A 22651-nucleotide genomic window follows, 5' to 3' on the forward strand; every position below is an offset into this window, starting at 1 on the left:
TAAACATTTAACTAAACATATTCTCTCGGCTGCTAAGTGGTCCCTGGCGATTAACTGGTTATCTCCAGAAATATCGTGGCAACAAACTTTGCACAAAATCAATACAATTTGCACAATGGAAGAGCTTACCGCTCGTATACAGGATAATCTAGATAATTTTACAGAAATTTGGGCTCCTTGGAGAATGTATGTTATTACGCAACGGCTTGCACTGTGTGGAGTGGGGGCTCTATTTTATTCTTTTCTTCTCTTTTCTTTCTTTTTCTTCTCTTTTTCTTTTTTTGTTTTGATCCGGTTTGATAATCGCTATTTGAGCTATATTGCAGTTTGATACACTGTATACGTTTTTATTATGATGCTATTATGCATTTGTTCTGTAAGCGACATTTGAGCTGTATTGCTTTTAGGCATAATGTTAAACATTTGCTATAGAAATATTGTATAATTGTGAAAGTATGGTTTTTCTTGTGTGAACTGGAAGTAAACTAAAAAACTTTTGAGTGAAAAAAAAAAAAAAAAATTCTGTACTGTTTCTGAAATAATCAAGTTTATCTTCACTTTTCCTCTCTCACCATCTGTTTCTCCTCATTCTGTCTTCATTCAGGAGTTGGGTGTCAGATTTTCTTTGACAGTTAGATCCAATATATGTTATTGGGGGGGCTCCTTTTGCCTAGAAGATGTATTAGAGCTCATGCTATTAAAATCACCAGAGATCATGTCTCTCTACATGCAGAATTTGTGCAAAAGGCAGCTATTTTGTTAGATTTTGTTTGTACTGGAATCAGTTATTTGAGTGAGCTCTAATACATCTGCTAGGAAATGAAGCTCTCCTATAAGATATATTGAATCTAACTGTCCATGAATATCTGACACCCAACTACTGCTTAGAGACAGAATAAAGAGAAACAGATGCAGAGAGAGGGATGGTGAAGATAAACTTGATTATTTCAGAAACTAGGCAGAATTTTTAATTGATTCTATTTAGAAAGTTTCCTACTTCAGTATGAGGAACCTTATATTAAATTTACATTTTTGCAAAAGTTCCCCTTTAAGATTGTTGGTAGTTTTATTGCTTACAGGCATTTCCGCATGCAACACAGACAGTGTGGTGAGGTGTGTCATATCTTAACAGATGGTATAATGGACTGACTCATAGGTGTGCCTATTTTATTATAGGATTGTTATCCTTGCAAGGGTATTTATTTCATAGAGAAACAGATGTTCACAGAAAATGCTTTGACAATTGAATGCAAATAGAATTGGACGTAACACAGCCATTGGATTTCTGTCATATTTGATAAAATGTGGGAAATTAAAAAGATTTCTTCTGATTCAATCATATATCCCCCATAATAAAAAAAATGTGTTTGATGTGCTGCATACATATACCCCTACTCATTTAACTGAATGATATAGACTTGTGTTTTTTACAGTCTAATTGGTTGTTTGCATTTGTAATGTTGTACCACTGGAACTAGTGTCCTTGATGGTGCGGACACAACCTTTAGAAGTATATAATATTGTATATTATTACTTTTAGTAAACCAAGCAATCACACTTTTAATCTGATAACTCAGCCACTTTTCATTAGAGGAAAAAATATAATATATTATTGGGGAGAGCCTGGAAGCCAGAGGACTGTGGTGTCTGAAACATGCAGGACTTTTGGCACATGAATAAAAGAATGTTAAAGGGGAACTACGGCTTCCAAACCAAAATTTGATAAAGAGGCCCACATAATACAGAAACTCCTGATACGCCCATCACAGTTACCTGTTTCTTCAAAAAATAAGAATAAATGGCATTTTCTATGCTGAAATCCAGCTGTTTAACAGTTCTTTTCTTTCTGTATGATTTGAAATCCTGGCAGGGAAGGAGGGACTAAACACTGATGTTACAAATTGTAACAACTACTCCACAGCTTACAGACAGCATGCAGAACTACATAACCCACAATGCATTGCACTGTGATGTTCCTATCCTTATCCAAATCACATGTGCAGGGAATTGTGGGATTTGGAGGATGCAGGCTAAGAACAGCTGGCTGTTGATACAAAGTAACAGTAGTCAGCCAGCTCAGCAAAGTAGTCAGACAGATCAGAAGGAGAGCAGGGGCCTAGGCTTAGTGAACTGTTCCAAACCATTAAAAATCATGAAAAGTTTGCATATTTTTTAATTGATGTATATTGCAAAGTTGCTTTTGTGGCCATTGTACATTTGTTGCCATGAAAGGAGCATTGTGAGTAAGCATGGTGAGCTATGAGTTGTGTACTAGTGCTTTTTCAATTTGTATTTTTTTTTTTTTAGGGTTTGTGCAAGTGATCCAATCACAGAAGTAGCTAGCACTCGATCTAAGTTACACTCTGGAGTTGACCAGCTACTAGAAATGATAAAAATTATTATTTGGACACAGAAAGAAGATTGAGAGAGAAGAATGAAGGATATTTGTCCATCTATATCCATCTACTGCAAAATGATTGATTGTTTCTATCGATGGGTGAATTTATTCGCCAGGCACGAATACATTTGTGAAACTGCCGTGAAAATTCGCCGGCTTCAAAAAAAATGGACACCGGAGTCAAAAACGGATGCCAGCATCAAAAACAAGACGCCGGCGCCGTTGCATGATTTTTTTGCTGTTTCGTGAATCATACGCGAAATTCGCAAATTTTTCTGCGAAGCAAAACATCCCAAATTCGCCCATCACTAATTGTTTCATATTATTATTCAGTAACAGTCAATGTAACAGTTTGCAATTATAAATGTGGAGTAAGAACTATGCACTAGAATGATTCAGACCCGAGATTCTTTACATTTTTCCTCCTCAGGACATATGTGTGTGTAAGTATTCATTCACTGACACTGTTACAATCAGAGGATATTTACAGTAGGAAATTGTGTACAAATATACATTTATTTATACGGAACATGTTTCTCCTTATCTATATTACTGCATTAACAAACCCTACTTTATTTCTGAGCTGTTACAGCTGGTTGTACTAAGCATATTGTTTTTTTAAGAGCTGAAAAGGTTCAGGGCATAGAACTGGCTTGCCATACAAATTATAATTATGGCCAGGTCTGCTTGCAGCAGTTCAGACTGAGCCTTGTGAGCACATCTTCAAGGCTATGAATTCGAAGGCTGCAGTCTTAATCTCATTTGGGAAGCTCCTTGGTATTTGATGTTCTAGTGAAAGAATCTGACATATACTATACAAGCACAAGCTGTTTATTTGGTACCTCATGTGTCCGCACCATCAAGGACACTAGTTCCAGTGGTACAACATTACAAATGCAAACAACCAATTAGACTGTAAAAAACACAAGTCTATATCATTCAGTTAAATGAGTAGAAGTATATGTTTGCAGCACATCAAACACATTTTTATTATAGGAAGATATATGATTGAATCATAAGAAATATTTTTAATTTCCCACATTTGATCAAATATGACAGAAATCCAATGGCTGTGTTACGTCCAATTCTATTTACATCCAATTTTCTAAGCATTTTCTGTGAACATCTGTTTCCCTATGAAATAAATACCCTTGCTAGGATAACAATCCTATAATAAAATAGGCACACCTATGAGTCTGTCTATACTATGACACACCTCACCACACTGTCTGTCTATTTAGGCTTCCTATTAAATGCTGCAGGCGGAAATGTCTGTAAGCAATGAAACTACCAACAATCTGAAGTGGCCCTATTCCGATCCACTCTCTGTGATGTAAAGAGAGACAATTTGGAATTGGTTTTCATTTTTTATTATTTATGTTATACACAACCTCTAGAAGTATATGATATTGTATATGCTTGGTTCCTAACTAGACCTACCTGCTCCAATTATCTGTTCTTTGCTTAAGCTCAACTGTGGCACCCTCTGTTTGCAATTGGTTTTCATTTTTTATTAATTGTGGTGTTTCAGTTATTTAGCTTTTTATTCAGCAGCTCTCCAGTTTGCAAGCTCAACAATCTGGTTGTTATGGTCCAAATTCCCCTAGCAACCATGCATTGATTTGAATTATAGACTGGAATATGAATAGGAGAGGCCTGAATAGAAATATGAGTAATAAAAAAAGTAGCAATAACAATACATTTGTAGACTTACAACAAACATTTAAAAACTATAAAAATAAATAATGAAAACCAATTGGAAAGCTGCTTAGAATTGGCCATTCTATAACACACAAAAGTTAAGTTAAAGGTGAGTCACACCTTTAACGAGGAGTCATTTTGAGAGGGACAGGAAGATCCTAATTATATTATCCAGAAAGTCCCAAGTATTCTGGATAACATTTTCCGTACCTGTACAATATTCTAGGTCTAGAAGGATAGACTGACCAAAAGGTTTTGCATTGTGTAAACATGTTTCATACACCCCATTTCCTACACTGATCTTGCATTACAAAAAATGCCTCCATACATCATTTAGGGGGTTATTTATCAATGTCCGAATTTATCTCAATATTGGCTGCTTCAAACTCCGATCTAACCCATTCGGGTTTTTAACGCTTATTTATTACATTTTCCCGAAAATTTGCTTTGCGGGAAAAGCTCAGATTTTCAAGATTTTTTTGTGAGTTTTCACCCGAAAGCTCTGAAAACATTGTGAAATTGCCCGAAACCCCCGACACAACCAAAAATCAATGGGACTGTTCCCATTGACTTTTATGCAACCTCGACGGGTTTGAGATGCCGTGGTTTTATATTCTGGCTTTTTAGCCCTCAGGGTTTAATAAATTCTGAAAAATTTGTGATTTTTTTAAAAGTCCGATTTTATAAAAAAAATCACAAATTTTTCGGATTAAGGGGGAATTTCGGGCATTCGGAGCTTATTAAATAACCCCCTTAATGTCCACAGAAACATACAACTTTTCATTAAAAAGGCAATATACTTTCTTACAGACAATACAGCAATGTTTTATGAGAGTAACGCTTCACATAAAACTTCTCGCTGACATCTCTAATTTGTTAAGCAAATTTTTCATTAGTTGTGTCATCCACTTTTCAATATGGTTTATGTTTAGAAAGTTTCATGCTTCACATGAGATTTATTAATATGCTAATGTACTAGTATACTAGCCAACACTACACCTTTAAAGAGTCAATGGCATGAAAAAAGTAAAGAAGTTGAGCTGTGTCTTATGTTCTAGACTATAACAGAAAAACAAAATATTTTATCTACAAAGGTTTTAAAGGCATTGCCTAAGGTACAGTGATCAATTAGTCTTAATTAAAAGGGAACTTCCATTAAGTGCAGGATATGGACACAGTAATTTAAAGTTGGATGAAAGCCAATCAAGGTAGTACAAAAAGAACATTAGTTGTTATAAATGCTCAGAACTACTGCTTGCGTGAATTTTACCAAAGTAATTTAATCATTATAAAAACTATCCTGATTAAGCAAAAAAAAGTTTCCAATGTATTTCATTGCTGCTAAAATGATAAGGATGATATGGCTAGATGTGTATATAGCTCGCGGGGGTGATGCTGCCCCCCACTCAGCGAGTGGGTCAAAGGGAGACTGCATCGCTAGTGCAATAAGCACAATAGTGCACCTAGGGTTGCCACCTTTTAAAATAATCTATACTGGCAGGTGGAGGGGGAGGTGTTAAAAGGGTGGGGCCGTGAGGATAAAGGGGCGGGACCATGACGAGCTATTGGCTGGCCGGGTCGTGACGTCACAGGGGGCGGAGCCATACACACGATTTTGGCAAGAAGCCCAGGAAAAAGGTAAGTTTGGAGCAGGCTGGGGGCAGGCCATGGGCTTTTTTTAGGCGTATTACAAATTTACTGGCAGCTGCATTGCCAGTAAATTTGTAATACCGGCCCCGGCCTTGGCTGGTGTTTTACCGGCTAGGCCGGTAAAATACCGGCCGGGTGGCAACACTAAGTGCACCGGCTGGGGTTTCTTCCAATGAGCACTACAGAGTGATCCTCTTCTTGTTTCTTTGGTATTCTCGCAGCTGTGTATGCACGGTTGAGTGAAAAGCTGAACTTTAATTTAAAAAAGTTGGCAATTTTATTCTACTGCACATGCGTCTGCCCCGGGGAAATTGAAAACTGATCGTGGTGCTTGCTGGAAAACCCCGGGCTGGTGCAGAATTCTTCTGATAGGAGCACCAGCCCAGGTTGTCAGATAAGTAAATATAATCACTTGGGGGTGCCTAGCTTTTGGCACCCGAATGTAAATTGCCTTTCCTTCTCCTTTAAGAAAAAGTGTAACAGATATCCCCATTATTACATTCATTTTCAATAAAGCTAAAAACTTGTTGAAAATGTTTGAAAAATGTTTTCATGAACTGGGAATATAAATAAAGTTGTTGGGACTTTTTTGACTTCTATTGAACCAGCTATTACCTGGTTTGCTCGTTTTTTTCTGAACTCATGAAAAAAAACTAAAGCTTGCCTTTTGATAAATCTGCTCCATAAGGAAATCATTGAATTCTAAGGGTTTAAACACACAATACTATGTGACTTATGGAGTTAATGGCAGCATTACAGAAAGGCAAACGGTAAGGTGTTGGCTCATAGAAAATCATGACTACAAATCAATAGTATAACAGTATAGAACTGTGTAAAGGATTCTCATCAGTTCTGTCTTTGCTCTGATCAATATGACACACAGTAGGGATAGAAGAAGTTAAAATTATTACTTGCACCAGGTGACACCAGTGTGTACATACTAATATTATTTGCTTTCTGTAAATACTGTATAATTTGTACTAAGCTCATGCTTGTGTAGCAGTATAATCTCATTTCAGAGTTTCTGCATGTGATTTACTGTTGGAGGGATACTGTCCTTGTAAAAAAAAACCCCTTTGAAAGGCATTTCATTTGTTTACTGTTTTGATGGTGGCTTTTTTCTGTCATGTTTACTATATTTATACGTGTATGGGGTTTGTCTCAAAATAAATTCTTACCTACTATAGAAATGAACATGATAATAAGCTTCTCTGGGCAAAAGTGCTGGAAAACAAAAACCCTAAAAATGCCATATTTTATATACGGAACTTATTGCACCAGCTTGTCAATAGCAGCAATGATCCAGGACTTCAAACTTGTCACAGGGGGGTCACCATCTTGGAAAGTGTCTGTGACACTCACATGCTCAGTGGGCTCTGAGCAGCTGTTGAGAAGCTAAGCTTAGGGGTCATCACTAATTATCCAGCAGAAAATGAGGTTGGTCTATAATATAAGCTGATGCTACAGGGCTGATTTCTGTGCTGTCATGTAGTAATTATCTGTATTAATTAGTCTTATAATGACATTTACTGTATATTCTATTTGTACTGTATATTGTGAGTGGGTCCCTGAGCTCAGTAATTGACAGCAGCACAGAGCATGTGCAGTAAATCAGCAGAAAAGAAGATGGGGAGCTACTGGGGCATCTTTGGAGACACAGATCTTTACTGCTAAAGGGCTGAGGTTGCCTTGGGTTTATATAGAAGCCCAACACTTAATGTACAATATTTCTAGCTACTTCTTTAGTTAAGCTATAGTTCTCCTTTGCATTAATAGATAATTGATCTTCCAATAGACACTCCATGCCTATATCTGGAATCCCTACTATGGGGCGTTACAGTGTTGCTTTTTTTATTTGCAAAAAGCAAGTAAAGACATCGAGGGATTACCCAAAATTCACTCCAAGTATAGCAGGAAAAAAATCCCATACAGGTATAGGACCTGTTATCCTAAATGCTCGCGACCTGGGGTTTTCTGGATAACGGATCTTTCAATAATTTGGATCTTCATACCTTAAGTCTACTAGAAAATCATGTAAACATTAAATAAACCCAATAGGCTGGTTTTGATTCAAATAAGGGTTAATTATATCTTAGTTTGGATCAATTACAAGGTACTGATAAAATGCAGTCTATGGGAGACTGCCTTTCCGTAATTCTGAGCTTTCTGGATAAAGGGTCCCATACCTGTACTGCTTTAATTTTCATGCTAATTAGTTTTGTTCATGCCACGCTGCATGTTGCCAGTAAATATACCAGTGACATAGCAACTGCACTCCAGGTCATCCTGCAAAAAAAATCTTTGGAGGGGCCTAGGTGCACAGCAGCCCCTATCTGGCCTTTCCACAAAGCAGCCACCAACCCACTCGCAACTGCCACCTCCTCTTCCTGGTCACTCTTGCAAAACTCTGTAAACTTCAAGAGACCCCTCCCCAACCATAGTGCCTCCAATCCTCTATAGTTACGCCACTGAAATATGCATAAATCAAAGAGAAACATAGAACCATAGTTGAGTCTATGGTTCTTTCTTGGCTGAAGTGTTAATCTAAAGACAGCAGGTAAAGGGTTAAACATCACATCCCATTGTTTTCATCCAAAAGTAGATTCTTTTGAAAAAATGCCATCCTTTCCAAGCCATCAATCTCAGGCCTAGGACTATTTATATTTAAGTTGAAACACAACTAGGGTGGCAGGATTTTAGGGGGGCGGCGTGCTGCCCAACCACACCCACATTGGGTCAGAAACAGTGGGGATGCGCTGGAGATACAATCATTTTTTACATTTCCTGTGCGCCAATCCCATTGCTCCACTCCAGATGATGAAAATTTGCACAAATAAAGGGGAGGGGACAGGGGCAAAGAACGACAGTGCGCCTAGTGGGCGGCCATTATGTAAATCCGGTCCTGTTTCTTGCCTAAAGTGTTTATCTAAAGACAGCACGTAAAGGGTTAAACAGCACATCCCATTGTTTTCACCCAGAAGTAGATTCTTTTGAAAAATGCCATCCTTTCCAAACAATCAACCTCAGGCCTAAGAGTATTTATGTTTAAGTTGATAATTTAGAAGCCTTTTATGCATTTTTTAATTCATTTATGTATATTCACGTCTATATCTTTAGGCTAACACTATGTGATGACAATTATTTTAATCTCTGAAGCTGATTTTTTTATGCGCAGTTTATTAGCAGTCTAAATATGCCTTTGTTTCTGGACATATAACTCACACTTATGGCACAATCTGTTAAGGAATAAAAAGCATGAGGTTGGAAAGTGCACTAACTGCTAAAAGGTAAAATTATAGGGTTAGCTTAGACATATTTTCATACTATTCTCAATACCTCAATTAGATATTATTATATTTACCCACACTTCATATGTATGTATATATGTTTATAAATAACTATGCTCTGCTGTGCATATCATCAGTACCCTGGATGCCATCTCTTACTAAAAGCCGCCTTTTTTTTTTTTTTTTAAATCATTTAAAAGAATGGTCAGTCTTATTAATAAAGGTATGGGATCTGTTAACTGAAATGCTCCCAGCCTGGGGCTTTTGGATAAGAGGTTTCTCTGTGATTTGATGAACCATGTCTAAAATCAATGTGGTCATAGAGACACAGCAAAGCATAGAAGATTGAAGAATTGTTTGTTGGCGTTGCTGGGAATACTAGATAACAGGTTTCAGGACAATACTATAAAACCTGATGAGAAGGAATTCATGAAAATCAATTTTAATACCAATGAATGGCTGGCCTTTTATTTATTCTAGACACACATACTATAAACATGCTGGGTTGCATTCAAATTGTTAGCAGCCAAACATCACTAACCTGATCAATCACTGTTTTTGGTAGAAATTATATTTCTACATGGCAAATAATTTACTAGTAGGTGTAGTAGAGTAGTAGAAAACCAACAGACCCAATAGTCACAACATGCATGCTGCTGATTCTGTGTAATTGAAACGTTCATTGAGGCTTTACAAAATAATAATAGCTTGTTCCAAATAATAGCAGCATGGAGTTTAATTAGTGAGGTCATTCGTTCTTTGACAAAACAGGTGTCAATTACAGTCCTTATTTGAGGAAGGAAGGAGCAAATGTTGTGCATGCTGGTTATAGTGCATTTCTCTCTGAATAATCGTAGTAAAATGGATCGTTCCAGACATTGTTCAGAAGAAAAATGTATTACAAATTTGATTGGAGAGGGGAAAGCATATAAAGAAGTGCAGAAAATGATAGGCTGTTCAGCTAAAATGATCTCAAATCCTTTAAAATGGCAACCAAAACCTGAAAGATGGGGAAGAAAATAGAAAATTATTATTCAAATGGATAGAAGAATAGCCAAAATGGCAACAATTTCAGCCAATGATCAGCTCCAGAAAGATCAAAGAAGGTCTAAAGTTACCTGTGAGTACTTTTACAATTAGAAGACACCTTTGTGAATACAAGCCCCCACAAAGTCCCATTGTTGAAAAAAATATGTGCTGAAGAGCCAAAGAATACATTGACTGGCCTTAAGAGAAATGGTGCAATATTTTGTGGACTGATGAAAGCAAGATTGTTATTTTTGGGCCTTAGGGCTGCAGACAGTTTATCAGATGACTCACAAACACTGAATTCAAGCCACAGTACAGAGTGAAGACAGTGAAACATGGTGGCACAAGCATCATGATATGGGGATGTTTCTCATACTATGGTGTTGGGCCTATTTATCTCATACCAGGGATCATGGATCAGTTTCAATACATCAAAATACTTGAAGAGATCATGTTGCCTTATGCTGAAGAGGAAATGGGTGTTTCAACAAGACCATGACCCTAAACACCAGTAAATGAGCAACATCTTGGTTCCAGACCAACAAGATTGACATTATGGAGTAGCCAGCCCAATCGCCGGACCTTAACATCCAATAGAATACTTGTGGGGTGACATCAAAAATGCTTTTTCTGAGGCAAAACCAAGAAATGCAGAAGAATTGTGGAATGTAACAGGTGCCAGAAGTTGGTGGACTCCATGTAACACAGATGTGCAGCAGTTCTCAGAAACACTGATTATACAACTAAATATTAGTTCAGTGATTCAAAGTAATCTTGACCCATTTTTCAGTTTATACAGTGAATGTTTGAGTTTGTAAAGAAGAATGCAGATACGGATATTATTATTTTTTTTTTGAACAGCCTAATATTCATTTTTCTTCACTTTCTGCAAAGGAATAACAAAAATCTGATTCACATTTCTCTTCATGTTTTGATTTGGAATAGAATGTGCAGTGTTCCCAATGCAGCATGTATAGAAATAAAAGCTATTTGTTTGGAATGTGATATTACCCCCCATTTCCTTTTTTCTTTTTTGTATCTTTTTTTTTTTTATGAGAAAATGATAAAATAAAGAATCATAAAAAAAAGAAAAGAAATAAAAGCTATTTTAAGGATTTTGAGCTTTATTCACTTTTTTAAACACACTGCTATTATTCAGAAGACCATTGTATAATAAAAGGATGATATGAATATATCAAAAAGAGACTAATGAGAAGCCGTTCAAGTGAAAATCTAGTAGAGCATCACTTTGTTGGTTAGCACTGAGTTCCAGATATACTTGGCTGCCTTGTGGAACGGCTTTTCTCTGAATTCCTTTAAGAAGCTTAGACAGGTTGATAGTTCGATGCCCTTGAGCTTAGAAACTAACTGAAAAACTGAAGACAAGATTTGCTAGCATGAAAATATCAGTCACATATGTGATGTGGGAGAAAATAAATGAGGGTAAAAATAGATGGAAAAGGAAAAGTAACAAAAAAAATTAGCAGTGTTTTATGGGCAGGTGAGGGAAATAAAGGGAATGTTGAGGAATGTAGACACTGGTGTTATTTGATGCAAGTAGGAAATTCTAGCAGTTATAGAAAACTCATTAACAGTCAAAGTGAGCTTAACGCCCGGAGCTCGGGAATGATTAGGCCTTGCCATTCAATGCACAGCTAAGGTTATCCAGGGATAACTTTTCATGTGAATATAAGACAAAAATCTGAAGTTTCCTGAGTCTTTCACTGGCAATCAGGTAAATCCCCACCTTGAAATAATTCTATAAATTTTCAAGCTACAGGCTGTATCTGCCCATAGTTTATGGCTGCATTATGAAAGTAACGTGTAACAGCTTTAAACACTGACTATGTGACTATGTATCTTGCTGAAACAAGTCCATAGCATTTCTATTGGCCCAAGAGTATTAAGCCAGATTCCCTTTAGAACAGCAAACACTTTTACCAGAAAAGACTTCTTTTACTACTAGTGATCTTTGGAAGACCTATCAGCACAAGGGGAGCCATTCCACTCGGCACTTCTGCAGTGATCAGTAGGTCTGAAGAAATATTATGTCCTTATGACCTGCTGGGTGACATGATTTAATGTAGAAAATGAACAGCACCATCGATTTGGATGTAGTTTAAAAAGCCTTTATTTGTGCTCTTGTGGGCATCCCCCACAAGAGCACAAATAAAGGCTTTTTAAACTACATCCAAATCGATGGTGCTGTTCATTTTCTACATTACATGGTCTGTCAATGGAAAGTGGTCGTTGCAGAACGTGCACCATCAAGGCAAGATACTAAGAATCGGTGTGCTGACTAAATTTGTTCTCCAATTACGGGTGACATGATTTAAACATATAAAAAATTAACATCTGTGTCCTCTTGATAAAGCCACACAATTTTCTCAAAATTTTAGCCAGGAAATGAAAAGTCTGGTATTTAACAAAGCTAACCTTTCTATAAAGGATTGGGAAAGGAAGTATTCACAACAAATTATTATTCTTCTGACCAACATGTACATGAGTCACAATTAAACCAAAGCGAGATCTCTGCTGTTTCTTCCATTTCTTTGATAATTGCTCAGATGTTTAATAGCATTTGATCATTAAGTTTAAATTGCTTTGGCACAGTGGTGAATTTTTAAAGGCCCTGTTTGAAAAGAAAATGCAAGCCTATGGGTTCAATCCCCATTTGTCTAGAGAATATTTGATTATGTTTAAGCAAAGACAATAGTATAATAAACTCTTTTCAATAAGAAAATATAAAAGTGTTTTAATAAGCTACATAATTACTATCTATACATAGGGCAACATGAGAAAATAGTTCAAGATAAAACAGGGTTGGACAACTTTAGGCTACAAAGATTAAATTTACTATGCGGGGGTCGAATTGGGAGCTGATGTTTCACAAAATCTGTAGGGCATGGGTTGCCAATAGAAGTTTTAACGCTGAAGCTTTTACATGAAATTAAAAATTCATGTAAATTGCAGTAGAGCAGAGCTTTCCAGTATACCAGGGGTCCGCAGCCTTTTTTAACTGTGAGACACATTCAAATGTTGCAAAACAGTTGGAGAGCAACATAGGCATGCAAAAAGTTCCTGGGGGTGCCATATATGGGCTGGGGTTCACTATTGGTAGCTTCTATGTGGACAGGCAACCTATGGGAGGCTTTGTTTGGCAGAACACATGGTTCTTGTCAGGGAGCCGGGAGCCCCCTCTGGGGAGTAGTCCGGATCTAGGAGGAAGCCCCTCAGGAGGGATCAGGGTCGTGGTATCCAGGGGTTAGGCAAGAGAATAAACAAAGTCCAAGCACAGGTCAGAAGGCAGGCGGAATACAAACAAAGTCCAGGGCAAGGCAGGGGGTCAAAGGCAGGCAGAGTAACAGCGAAGTCCAGGTCCAGGCAAGGGGTCACTCCAAGGAATCAGGCAGAAGTAGCAAGGAAAACAGCAAGGGAACCCAGGAATCACTTAGGGAACAGGATCCTATTTTCGGGCGCCATCTTGGCGCCTCAGGCGTCCTTTTATCTTTGAATTTGGCGCCCTTGCGACAGCGTCAGCGCGCCTGCGACCGTCGCGCCATGCTGGCGTCACGACGCCGGCGTCGGAACCCACGTGGGTTGCCTGGGCGCCGCCATCTTGGATTCTTCGCCGCCGGGAGCGGACGCGACTCCTCGCGCTCCCGGCGGTCTTGACAGTACCCCCCCCTCACGGGGGGCCTCAGGACCACCGGGACTTGGTTTCTGGGGAAACTTGGAGTGGAAGTCTCTTACCAAACGAGGAGCATGCACATCACGGTGTCCCTCCCAAGAGCATTCTTCGGGGCCAAAGCCCTTCCAATGGATGAGGTATTGAAGGGACCCTCTGGAGATTCTGGAATCAAGGATTCTCTCCACCTCGAATTCTTGTTGACCCTCCACAGAGACGGCAGGAGGAGGAGATTGGACACCAGAGAAACGGTTGGAGACGGTGGGCTTCACCAGGGAGACGTGGAACACGTTGGGGATTCTCATCTCTGGTGGGAGTTGAAGTCTGATGGCTACAGGGTTAATTATCTCCAAGATGGGGAACGGACCCAGGAACTTCGGACCCAACTTGGGAGATGGCACCTTCAAGCGAATATTCCTGGAAGAGAGCCAGACACTATCACCCACCTTGTAGGGAGGAGAGGGCCTTCTACGGCGATCCGCGAAAGTCTTGTGGACTAGAGCACTCTTCTCCAGATTAGACTTGGTTGCAGCCCAAATAGCAAGCATATGGGCTGCCAGATCATCTGCAGCCGGGACGTCCGACAACACGAAGTCCTGAGGAAAGGCTTGAGGGTGCTGTCCATACACCACCATAAATGGAGACCTTCCTGTGGAGGAATGACATGCATTATTATGAGCAAACTCCGCCCACGGGAGGAGGTCAGACCAATCGTCCTGGCAAAGAGACACGTGGTTCCTCAAGAACTGTTCTAAGGCTTGGTTCACACGTTCAGCTGCCCCATTCGTCTGCGGGTGGTAGGCAGACGAAAATTGAAGTGCTATTCCCAAGTCTTTACATAGGGAACGCCAGAACTTGGCGGTAAACTGGGTGCCTCTGTCGGAGACGATCTCCACCGGGAAACCATGCAGGCGGAAGATGTACTTAATAAAGAGTTGGGATAATTCCACCGCAGAGGGTAACTTCTTCAAAGAGATGAAATGGGCCATTTTGCTGAAGCGGTCTATGACAACCCAGATCACAGTATTCCCACCGGAGGGAGGAAGTTCGACAATAAAGTCCATAGAGAGGTGCGTCCACGGACGAGAGGGAACCGGCAAAGGCTGTAACAACCCGCTGGGGCGGGAATGGCTAGGCTTAGAAGTGGCACAGACATTACAAGCAGCCACAAAGTCATTTACATCCTTGCGGATATCAGGCCACCAGACTAGGCGCCTCAAGAGTTCAAGGGTCTTGGCCGGACCAGGATGTCCAGCTTGCCTGGAGCAGTGGGTTTGTTGCAGGATGGCCAGGCGAAGTTCTGGAGGGACGAAGGCCATGCCAATCGGAGTATCTTGAGGAGCCGAGGACTGCCCAGCCAGGATCTGGTCGGCAAATTGGGGATACAGAGAGGCAATGATCTTGACTGGTGGAATGATTGGTTCCTGCCTCTCAGGGTCACGGTCCACCGGAGTGAAGCTACGAGACAAGGCGTCGGCCTTCAGATTCTTGGAACCTGGGCGATAAGTCAAAACAAAGTTAAATCGAGAAAAGAAAAGGGCCCACCTGGCTTGTCTGGGATTTAGCCTCTTGAGGGACTGTATAAACTCCAGATTCTTGTGATCTGTGTAAATCTGGACAGGAATTACAGAGCCCTCCAGGAGGTGACGCCATTCTTCAAGGGCAAGCTTGACTGCCAAGAGTTCTCGATTTCCGACATCATAGTTCTGCTCTGCGGATGAGAACTTCTTGGAAAAATACGCACAGGGGTGCAATTTTCCATCAGTGGAGTGTCTCTGAGAAAGGATAGCTCCGGCTCCGACTTCTGAAGCATCAACCTCGATGCAGAAGGGTAGTGCAGGATTGGGATGTCGGAGAACAGGAGCGGACGTGAAGGCCTCTTTCAAGGACTGAAAGGCTTCTATGGCAGATGGAGGCCACAGGCTGGGTTTACCCCCTTTCCGGATGAGGGCCAGGATAGGTGCAATGCGGGAAGAGAACCCCCGGATGAACTGTCGATAATAATTAGCAAATCCGATGAATCTCTGGATTGCCTTGGTACTCAGTGGGAGAGGCCACTCCTGGATGGCCGACACTTTCACGGGGTCCATCTCAAATCCCTCTGGAGAGATAATGTACCCTAGGAAGGGGATCTTGGATACCTCGAAGACACACTTCTCCAACTTGGCGAAGAGAGAGTTCTTCCTCAGACGAGAGAGTACCTCCTTCACCTGGGAGCGATGACTTTCAAGGTCCTTGGAGAAGATCAGGATGTCGTCCAAGTATACGACTACGAACCTTCCTAGGAGATCTCGGAACACATCATTAACAAACTCCTGGAAGACGGCAGGAGCATTGCATAGGCCGAAGGGCATAACAAGATATTTATAGTGCCCATCCCGAGTGTTGAATGCCGTCTTCCATTCGTCACCCTCCCGGATGCGAAGGAGGTTGTAGGCCCCCCGGAGATCCAACTTGGAGAAAATCTTTGCCCCTTTCAGCTGGTCAAAGAGCTCGGCAATCAGGGGCAGGGGGTACCTGTTTTTCACGGTGATCTTATTCAGGCCCCGATAGTCTATACAAGGCCGAAGGCCTCCGTCCTTCTTCTCCACGAAGAAGAACCCAGCCCCTGCAGGAGAGGTAGAAGGGCGGATAAACCCCCGCTGGAGATTTTCTTGGATGTACTCCTTCATAGCGGTAGTCTCTGCAGGAGAGAGAGGGTAAGTGCGCCCTCTGGGGGGGCATGGCTCCTGGCAGGAGTTCAACCGGACAGTCATAGGAGCGATGTGGGGGAAGGAACTCTGCAGACTTTTTACAAAACACATCGGAAAATCCCTTGTAAGTGGAGGGCAAAGTCTTTAGTTCCGCAGTGGAGACATTCACCTTCTCGAGGGGTTTTGGCGGAAGACCAGTCTATGGTGGGGTTATGCAGACGTAACCATGGAAGACCCAATATTACTGGAGTAGAAGGACAGGGGATGATGAAGAATGAAAGTTTTTCTTGATGCAGCGCCCCAACTTGTACAGATAGTTCCGCCGTGAACATTGTGACGAATTCAAACTCCAGGGGTTTGTCATCTATGGCGGTAATTCGCAAGGGTGAAGACAATGGAAGCAGGGGAATCTTCATGCGTTCGGCAAAGAAGGCGTCCATGAAATTGCCATCCGCTCCGGAGTCGAGGAAGGCCCTTTCGAAGATAGACTTACTTGCCAGGTGAATCTGCAAAGGAAGGAGAAGTCTGCGTGAATTTTCTTGATACTTCTCCTGAGGCCCTCGAGTGATGCCCCCTACATGAGAAACCTGAGACATACCTCGGGGTACAAAACTCTTGGCTTTGGCAGGACAGGCGTTGGCAAATGGGAATGCCCACCACAGTACAAACAGAGCCCTGCCATACGTCTTCGGAGTCTTTCCTGCTCGGAGAGGCGAGCTTTTCCTACTTGCATAGGTTCCTCCAGGGGAGACGTGGACACATGAGTCACAGGGACAGCGGGTGCTTGCAGAATCGGCCTTTGAAAGCGAGGGGCCAACATGGGAGAAAATCGTCTGCTGCGCTCTCTCTCCACCTGGTGTTCTCTGAGGCGGGTGTCCACCTTAATAGATAGAGCGATCAGTCCTTCCAGGGTGTCAGGAGTCTCTCTGGAGACGAGATCATCTTTGATGCGGATGGATAGGCCTTGGTAGTATACGGCCTTGTAAGCGTCATCACACCAGGAAGTCTCCGCCATCAGTGTTCGGAAGTCTATAGCGTACTCATTGACACTGCGGCTTCCCTGCCGGAGCTGCAAGAGACGGGCAGGGGCGTTCGTGACCCGACCTGGAGCATCAAAGACTATGCGAAAAGCTTGGAGAAAGTCTTTAACATCATAAGTCACCGGGGAATTCTTCTCCCAAAGAGACGTTGCCCACTCCAGTGGCTTGCCTTCCAATCGAGACATCACATACCCCACCTTGGAACGCTCACTTGGAAACTGTGTGGGTTGGAACTCAAATTGAATTTGGCACTGTGTGGCAAATCCCCTGCAGGCTTGTGGATCCCCACTAAAGCGAAGGGGAGGTGGAATGCGAGTCTCACCTGTCGGGTAGCTTGCGTTCATAGAGGCTGCCGCCATGGGGGGATCTCCAGTAGGTGGAGCAGCGGAGGGCGCAGAAGGCACTCGAGCAAGCAGGACATCGAGTGCTTGCCCAATGCGAACCTGCTGGTTTTCGTAGTCCTCCATGCGGGATGCCAGTCCGCGGAGTGCTCGTCCGACATCAGATGTGGCTTCCTCAGAAGGATCCATGGCCCGAAAATAATGTCAGGGAGCCGGGAGCCCCCTCTGGGGAGCAGTCCGGATCTAGGAGGAAGCCCCTCAGGAGGGATCAGGGTCGTGGTATCCAGGGGTTAGGCAAGAGAATAAACAAAGTCCAAGCACAGGTCAGAAGGCAGGCGGAATACAAACAAAGTCCAGGGCAAGGCAGGGGGTCAAAGGCAGGCAGAGTAACAGCAAAGTCCAGGTCCAGGCAAGGGGTCACTCCAAGGAATCAGGCAGAAGTAGCAAGGAAAACAGCAAGGGAACCCAGGAATCACTTAGAGAACAGGATCCTATTTTCGGGCGCCATTTTGGCGCCTCAGGCGTCCTTTTATCTTTGAATTTGGCGCCCTTGCGCCAGCGTCAGCGCGCCTGCGACCGTCGCGCCGTGCTGGCATCACAACGCCGGCGTCGGAACCCACGTGGGTTGCCTGGGCGCCGCCATCTTGGCGCCTGCCTCCTCGCGCTCCCGGCGGTCTTGACAGTTCTTATGCAACTAAACTTGCTTTCAAGGTAAAATTCAAAACTAAACACCTGATTTGAGGCCACTGGGAGCATGTTGGTTAGCAACATGTTACTCATAAGCCACTGGGTAGCGATCACTGCACTAGATGATGGAACATTGTAGGTGGAAACTTCTTTCTTTAAAAAATTAATAAGTGACATTGATTTTGATTTATCCAATTTGAACCTTTCCCAAGCTGTTTTCACAAAGTAATAAGTATAGAGTTGTCAAAAATGTCATTGACCACTGGACTGGAACAGGCTGGAGAGCGTTCCGATTGGCTGGGCACCCCAGTCCATCCTTGGGACAGAGGGTGTGCCTGACTTTAGAGCCAAATGTACTGGGTCTCCCAGAGAGCTGAACAGAGCCAGCATGAGTAGCTGTAAGACTATCAAGTACAGAGAAGCTGTTAAATCTGTGGAATCTGTGGAGGTACAGATTGAGCCCAGCCTGTTCTCTGCCAAGCTGCTAGAGACTCAGAAGGAGAAAGATGGCACTGTTGAAATTGAGAGAATCCAACAGGTACCAAAAAGAGAGGAACCAACAAAGAGAGTATATAGCGTCGCACAATCCATACAAAGAAGTGTAAATTGATGTATATATTGGAATAAATTATGAACAAGAAAATCAATAATAATGAGTGTGGTAAAATGACTGCGATTTCTTTAAATAAATTAAATAAATTCATATTTGTGAAAATTCAGAATCAAGTGTCATTATTCAAATATGGTGAGAAAAGCAATTGTAAAAGCTTAATTGATTGGTTCAGGTTAAAGTACTAATAGTGCCTAAATGCTAATCTAGTACATGATTGAAGCCCACTAATAAATAGATTATCCAGTTAAAACGTATTAAAACGATTTGAAAATTTCAATTGAAAGAAAGGTCAACAGAATTCCCTTCTTGTGCACAAGAGATGGCAGGTACTACAGTTAAGATGAAGACCCCAAGTTTTTGGTTTTTTTGCGGAGTGGTAAAGTTAGAACTGCACAAAATATGAAAAATATACACAGGTATGAGCAGGATTTCTTTTAATTGGAAACCCTCTATTTTCTTGAACTACAACTTGCCCTTTCATATCCTTCCTATATAAAGAGGGGGTGTGATGAGACTGATATGAAAAGACCTTGGATCGCTTGCCAGAATAAACCTTCAGTGTGCGCTACTGTCTCATAATCAAGCAAATTTTATGGTGTACATAGTGTAAATGGCAAATTATGTGATATACGTACCTCAATGAAGCCTGTTTTATCTACATCCCTTTTATATAATTTGATGCATTTCAAGATTTTTCTCTGTTATATTGGGCAATTTTGCCGAGAATTTCCTTTTTGACAGTGTTCCTGTAAAGATATCAAAGATCTGAGCTCATGGATCACATCTAACGGAGCTTTTTCTTGGTAAGTGAGTGCACAGGCACAACCTACCCCCTCTCTCAACCAGGACCACCACAGGAGGAATGGCTCAAATCTGCCCTTGGGATATAAACAACATCCTTACTGGTCTCTGAAAGCAACAAGACAACGAAGAAGCAAACTTTATATACATGGAAACAGTTTTGAAAAAGGCAACTACATTATTTAAGCCTAAATCAAAGGAAATTGGATTATACAAATAGAGATAGTTCTCCTTTACACTGCTAGGCTGATGTTTAGTCTTAGGCTGTCACTGACAGAAAGAAATACAGCACAACAAACTACTCACAAGAAACTACTTTAAAAATGTCCTTTTACTTCACAACACTAGCCTTGAGGGAACATCATTGAAGATCTGAAGACAAGTGAGAATAAACAACCCAGCAATATATCTGCACAACAGCAATTTGGTTCTGTTATAATAAAGATTCATTGGTATTTATGAATTATTGCAAAGGAAACACAGACATTAAAACGATTTTCACAGCAACAGGCAATGCATTTGGAACAGTGGTTGCATTTATTCTATGTAGGGTTTGGTTTTGATTAATATTCAGCCTGTGACATCAGCTTCTTGGACAAATGTAACAATTTCTCTGCCAATGTTTTGATGATTTCTCAAGAGGTCCCTAGAACACACTGAGCATGCACAGTGCCACTGATCCTCAAAAGGTGGTTTAACAAGATCCAAGATGGCAAGCTCCGGAGGAATGGATCATTATTGTTATTAGGCTTCTGAACCATTGGGCTGGTAAAGTAAGTTCAGTATATATATATATATATATATATATATATATATATATATATATATATATATATATATATACAGTATATATATAATATACCATTACTAGCTGAGAAATCACAGAAGACTACTTGTACTAGTGCCACCTGCAAAAATGTTGATAAAATTCCTTTTTTTTTTTATACGCATTCAGTGCTGCCTTAAAATATGACATCCTTCAGAACATACAGTACATCAGTCAATTTCCAGAAATGAAGGTGATATCAATTATCTCTAAGGCATTCCTGGTATATTTTCCTATCAGTTGCTCACACCATAGAATGCTTGGCAATTAATATTAAACTACTTATCATCAGTAACTACTTCTTCTTCACAGCAGAGATCTCCAAAATGTGGATCCAGCTGTTACTGAACAACCTCCAGCATCCCACCCCAAACAAAGACCCTGCAGTACATACTGCAGATATCCATGAAAATACAAATCCTGACAGTCCTGGCAATTATAAATAAACCAAAGGGTCAGCTAGAATTTAGGTCTGAACTTGGATATTCATAAGGATAATGAAGGTTCTGATGAAGATCTAATTTATGTTTGAACAAATATAACATTTTTCTTTAACCTTTTCTTCAAAGCTCTGAAAGCACATCTGACTCTTTAATTTGTATATCTGCATGTTTTAACTATGATTCCCATGATGGATGCTGTAATTGTGCAGATATGTCAGCGTGTGTCTGTGTATTGGTACATTTGTACAGAACATCAGGAATCCTAATTGCACAATGGGTAGATTAGGCCTTATTTTTGTTTTCTTGTTACAAGCACCTTGCATTGACAGAATTCAGCTGGAAACACAATTATACCCTTGGCATTCTTCAAATGATCTTCCCTGCCTAATGTTGCTAGTCTAAGAGGAGATAAGCCATATAATTTTAGAGGAAGCAGCCCATTGATTCTTTCAGCAAACATAGCTTTGCGATCTATCTTCAATGCAAAATAATGAGGTGGCAGGAGTGCAGTGGAGGAACCCATCTTTAAGGCATCATGTAAGGGAATCCAGCTGTGCCTGGATAGTCCCAAGCTATTAAAAACAGAAGAAAAGAATTCATTTATAAAGATTATTTACATACACACACAAACAGAACAGTATTTGAAGCTTTGCATATTACATTTATTTGCATAGTCTCAGAGTCTCAGAACATCTATTTCAGAGGCAGACATTTACATCTGAAACTTAAATGAATATTCACAATATCAGAAAATTGAACACCTGTTTTCCCTTTTTATATAGCAAATTACAATTTCTCATTTGGTACTATAGGAAAAAAAATGAGTCACGATGCAGCAAAAGATTTTCTAATTTGAGTTTTATCTTCGAAGTACAGCAAGGTAAATGTAATCTACTTTAAAAGAAATAGAAAGCACAAGTCCTAACAAGAAAAAGAAGTATATGCTGTGGTTACATTAATTCAAGTGTCACACTTGATAAAGGGTTTAAGGACCCGAAACATGTCGTGTAGCATATTTTTGCTACTTTTGAGTGCTCTCCTCATTTTTGAATTTATTAGTATATATCGGGATAGCGGTGTACCCGGAAGAGGATTGGATGCATTCGACTATACAGCTAAGGCAGTGCGGAGAAGATTTTCGATTATTCAAAAAGAACTATATATATATATAATACACAAAAGCCGTGAATATCTTGTAAATTATATCCTTATAAACGGTGAGTAGTGATGTCATCAGTTATAAACGGTGAGTAGTGATGTAATTTCTGTCACATGACTCACTAAAATTTGTGTATTATAATTAATAAAGTACCCCCAGTTGTAAAATATGAGGATATTATAAGTTACCTCGGAGTTCCATGACCTGTATAAAAACACTCGGCCTTCGGCCTCGTGTTTTTATATGGTCATGAAACTCCTCGGTAACTTATAATATCCATATATTTTACAAGAGG

General features: G+C 40.7%; 1 protein-coding gene across 1 annotated transcript in view; it reads right to left on the reverse strand.

The window, feature by feature from the left end:
- Window positions 1-21332: 21332 nt before the first annotated feature.
- LOC121399101 (COMM domain-containing protein 10-like) overlaps window positions 21333-22651 on the reverse strand; it is a 176769-nt gene continuing 175450 nt past the window's right edge. Inside the window, exon 5 of the mRNA XM_041578961.1 lies at window positions 21333-21769. Within this exon, the coding sequence (XP_041434895.1) occupies window positions 21731-21769 (39 nt within the window). The 3' untranslated portion in view covers window positions 21333-21730. The remainder of the gene's footprint in view (window positions 21770-22651) is intronic.

This window comes from Xenopus laevis, chromosome 1S (assembly GCF_017654675.1).
Source record: "Xenopus laevis strain J_2021 chromosome 1S, Xenopus_laevis_v10.1, whole genome shotgun sequence".
NCBI classification, from domain to species: Eukaryota; Metazoa; Chordata; class Amphibia; order Anura; family Pipidae; genus Xenopus; species Xenopus laevis.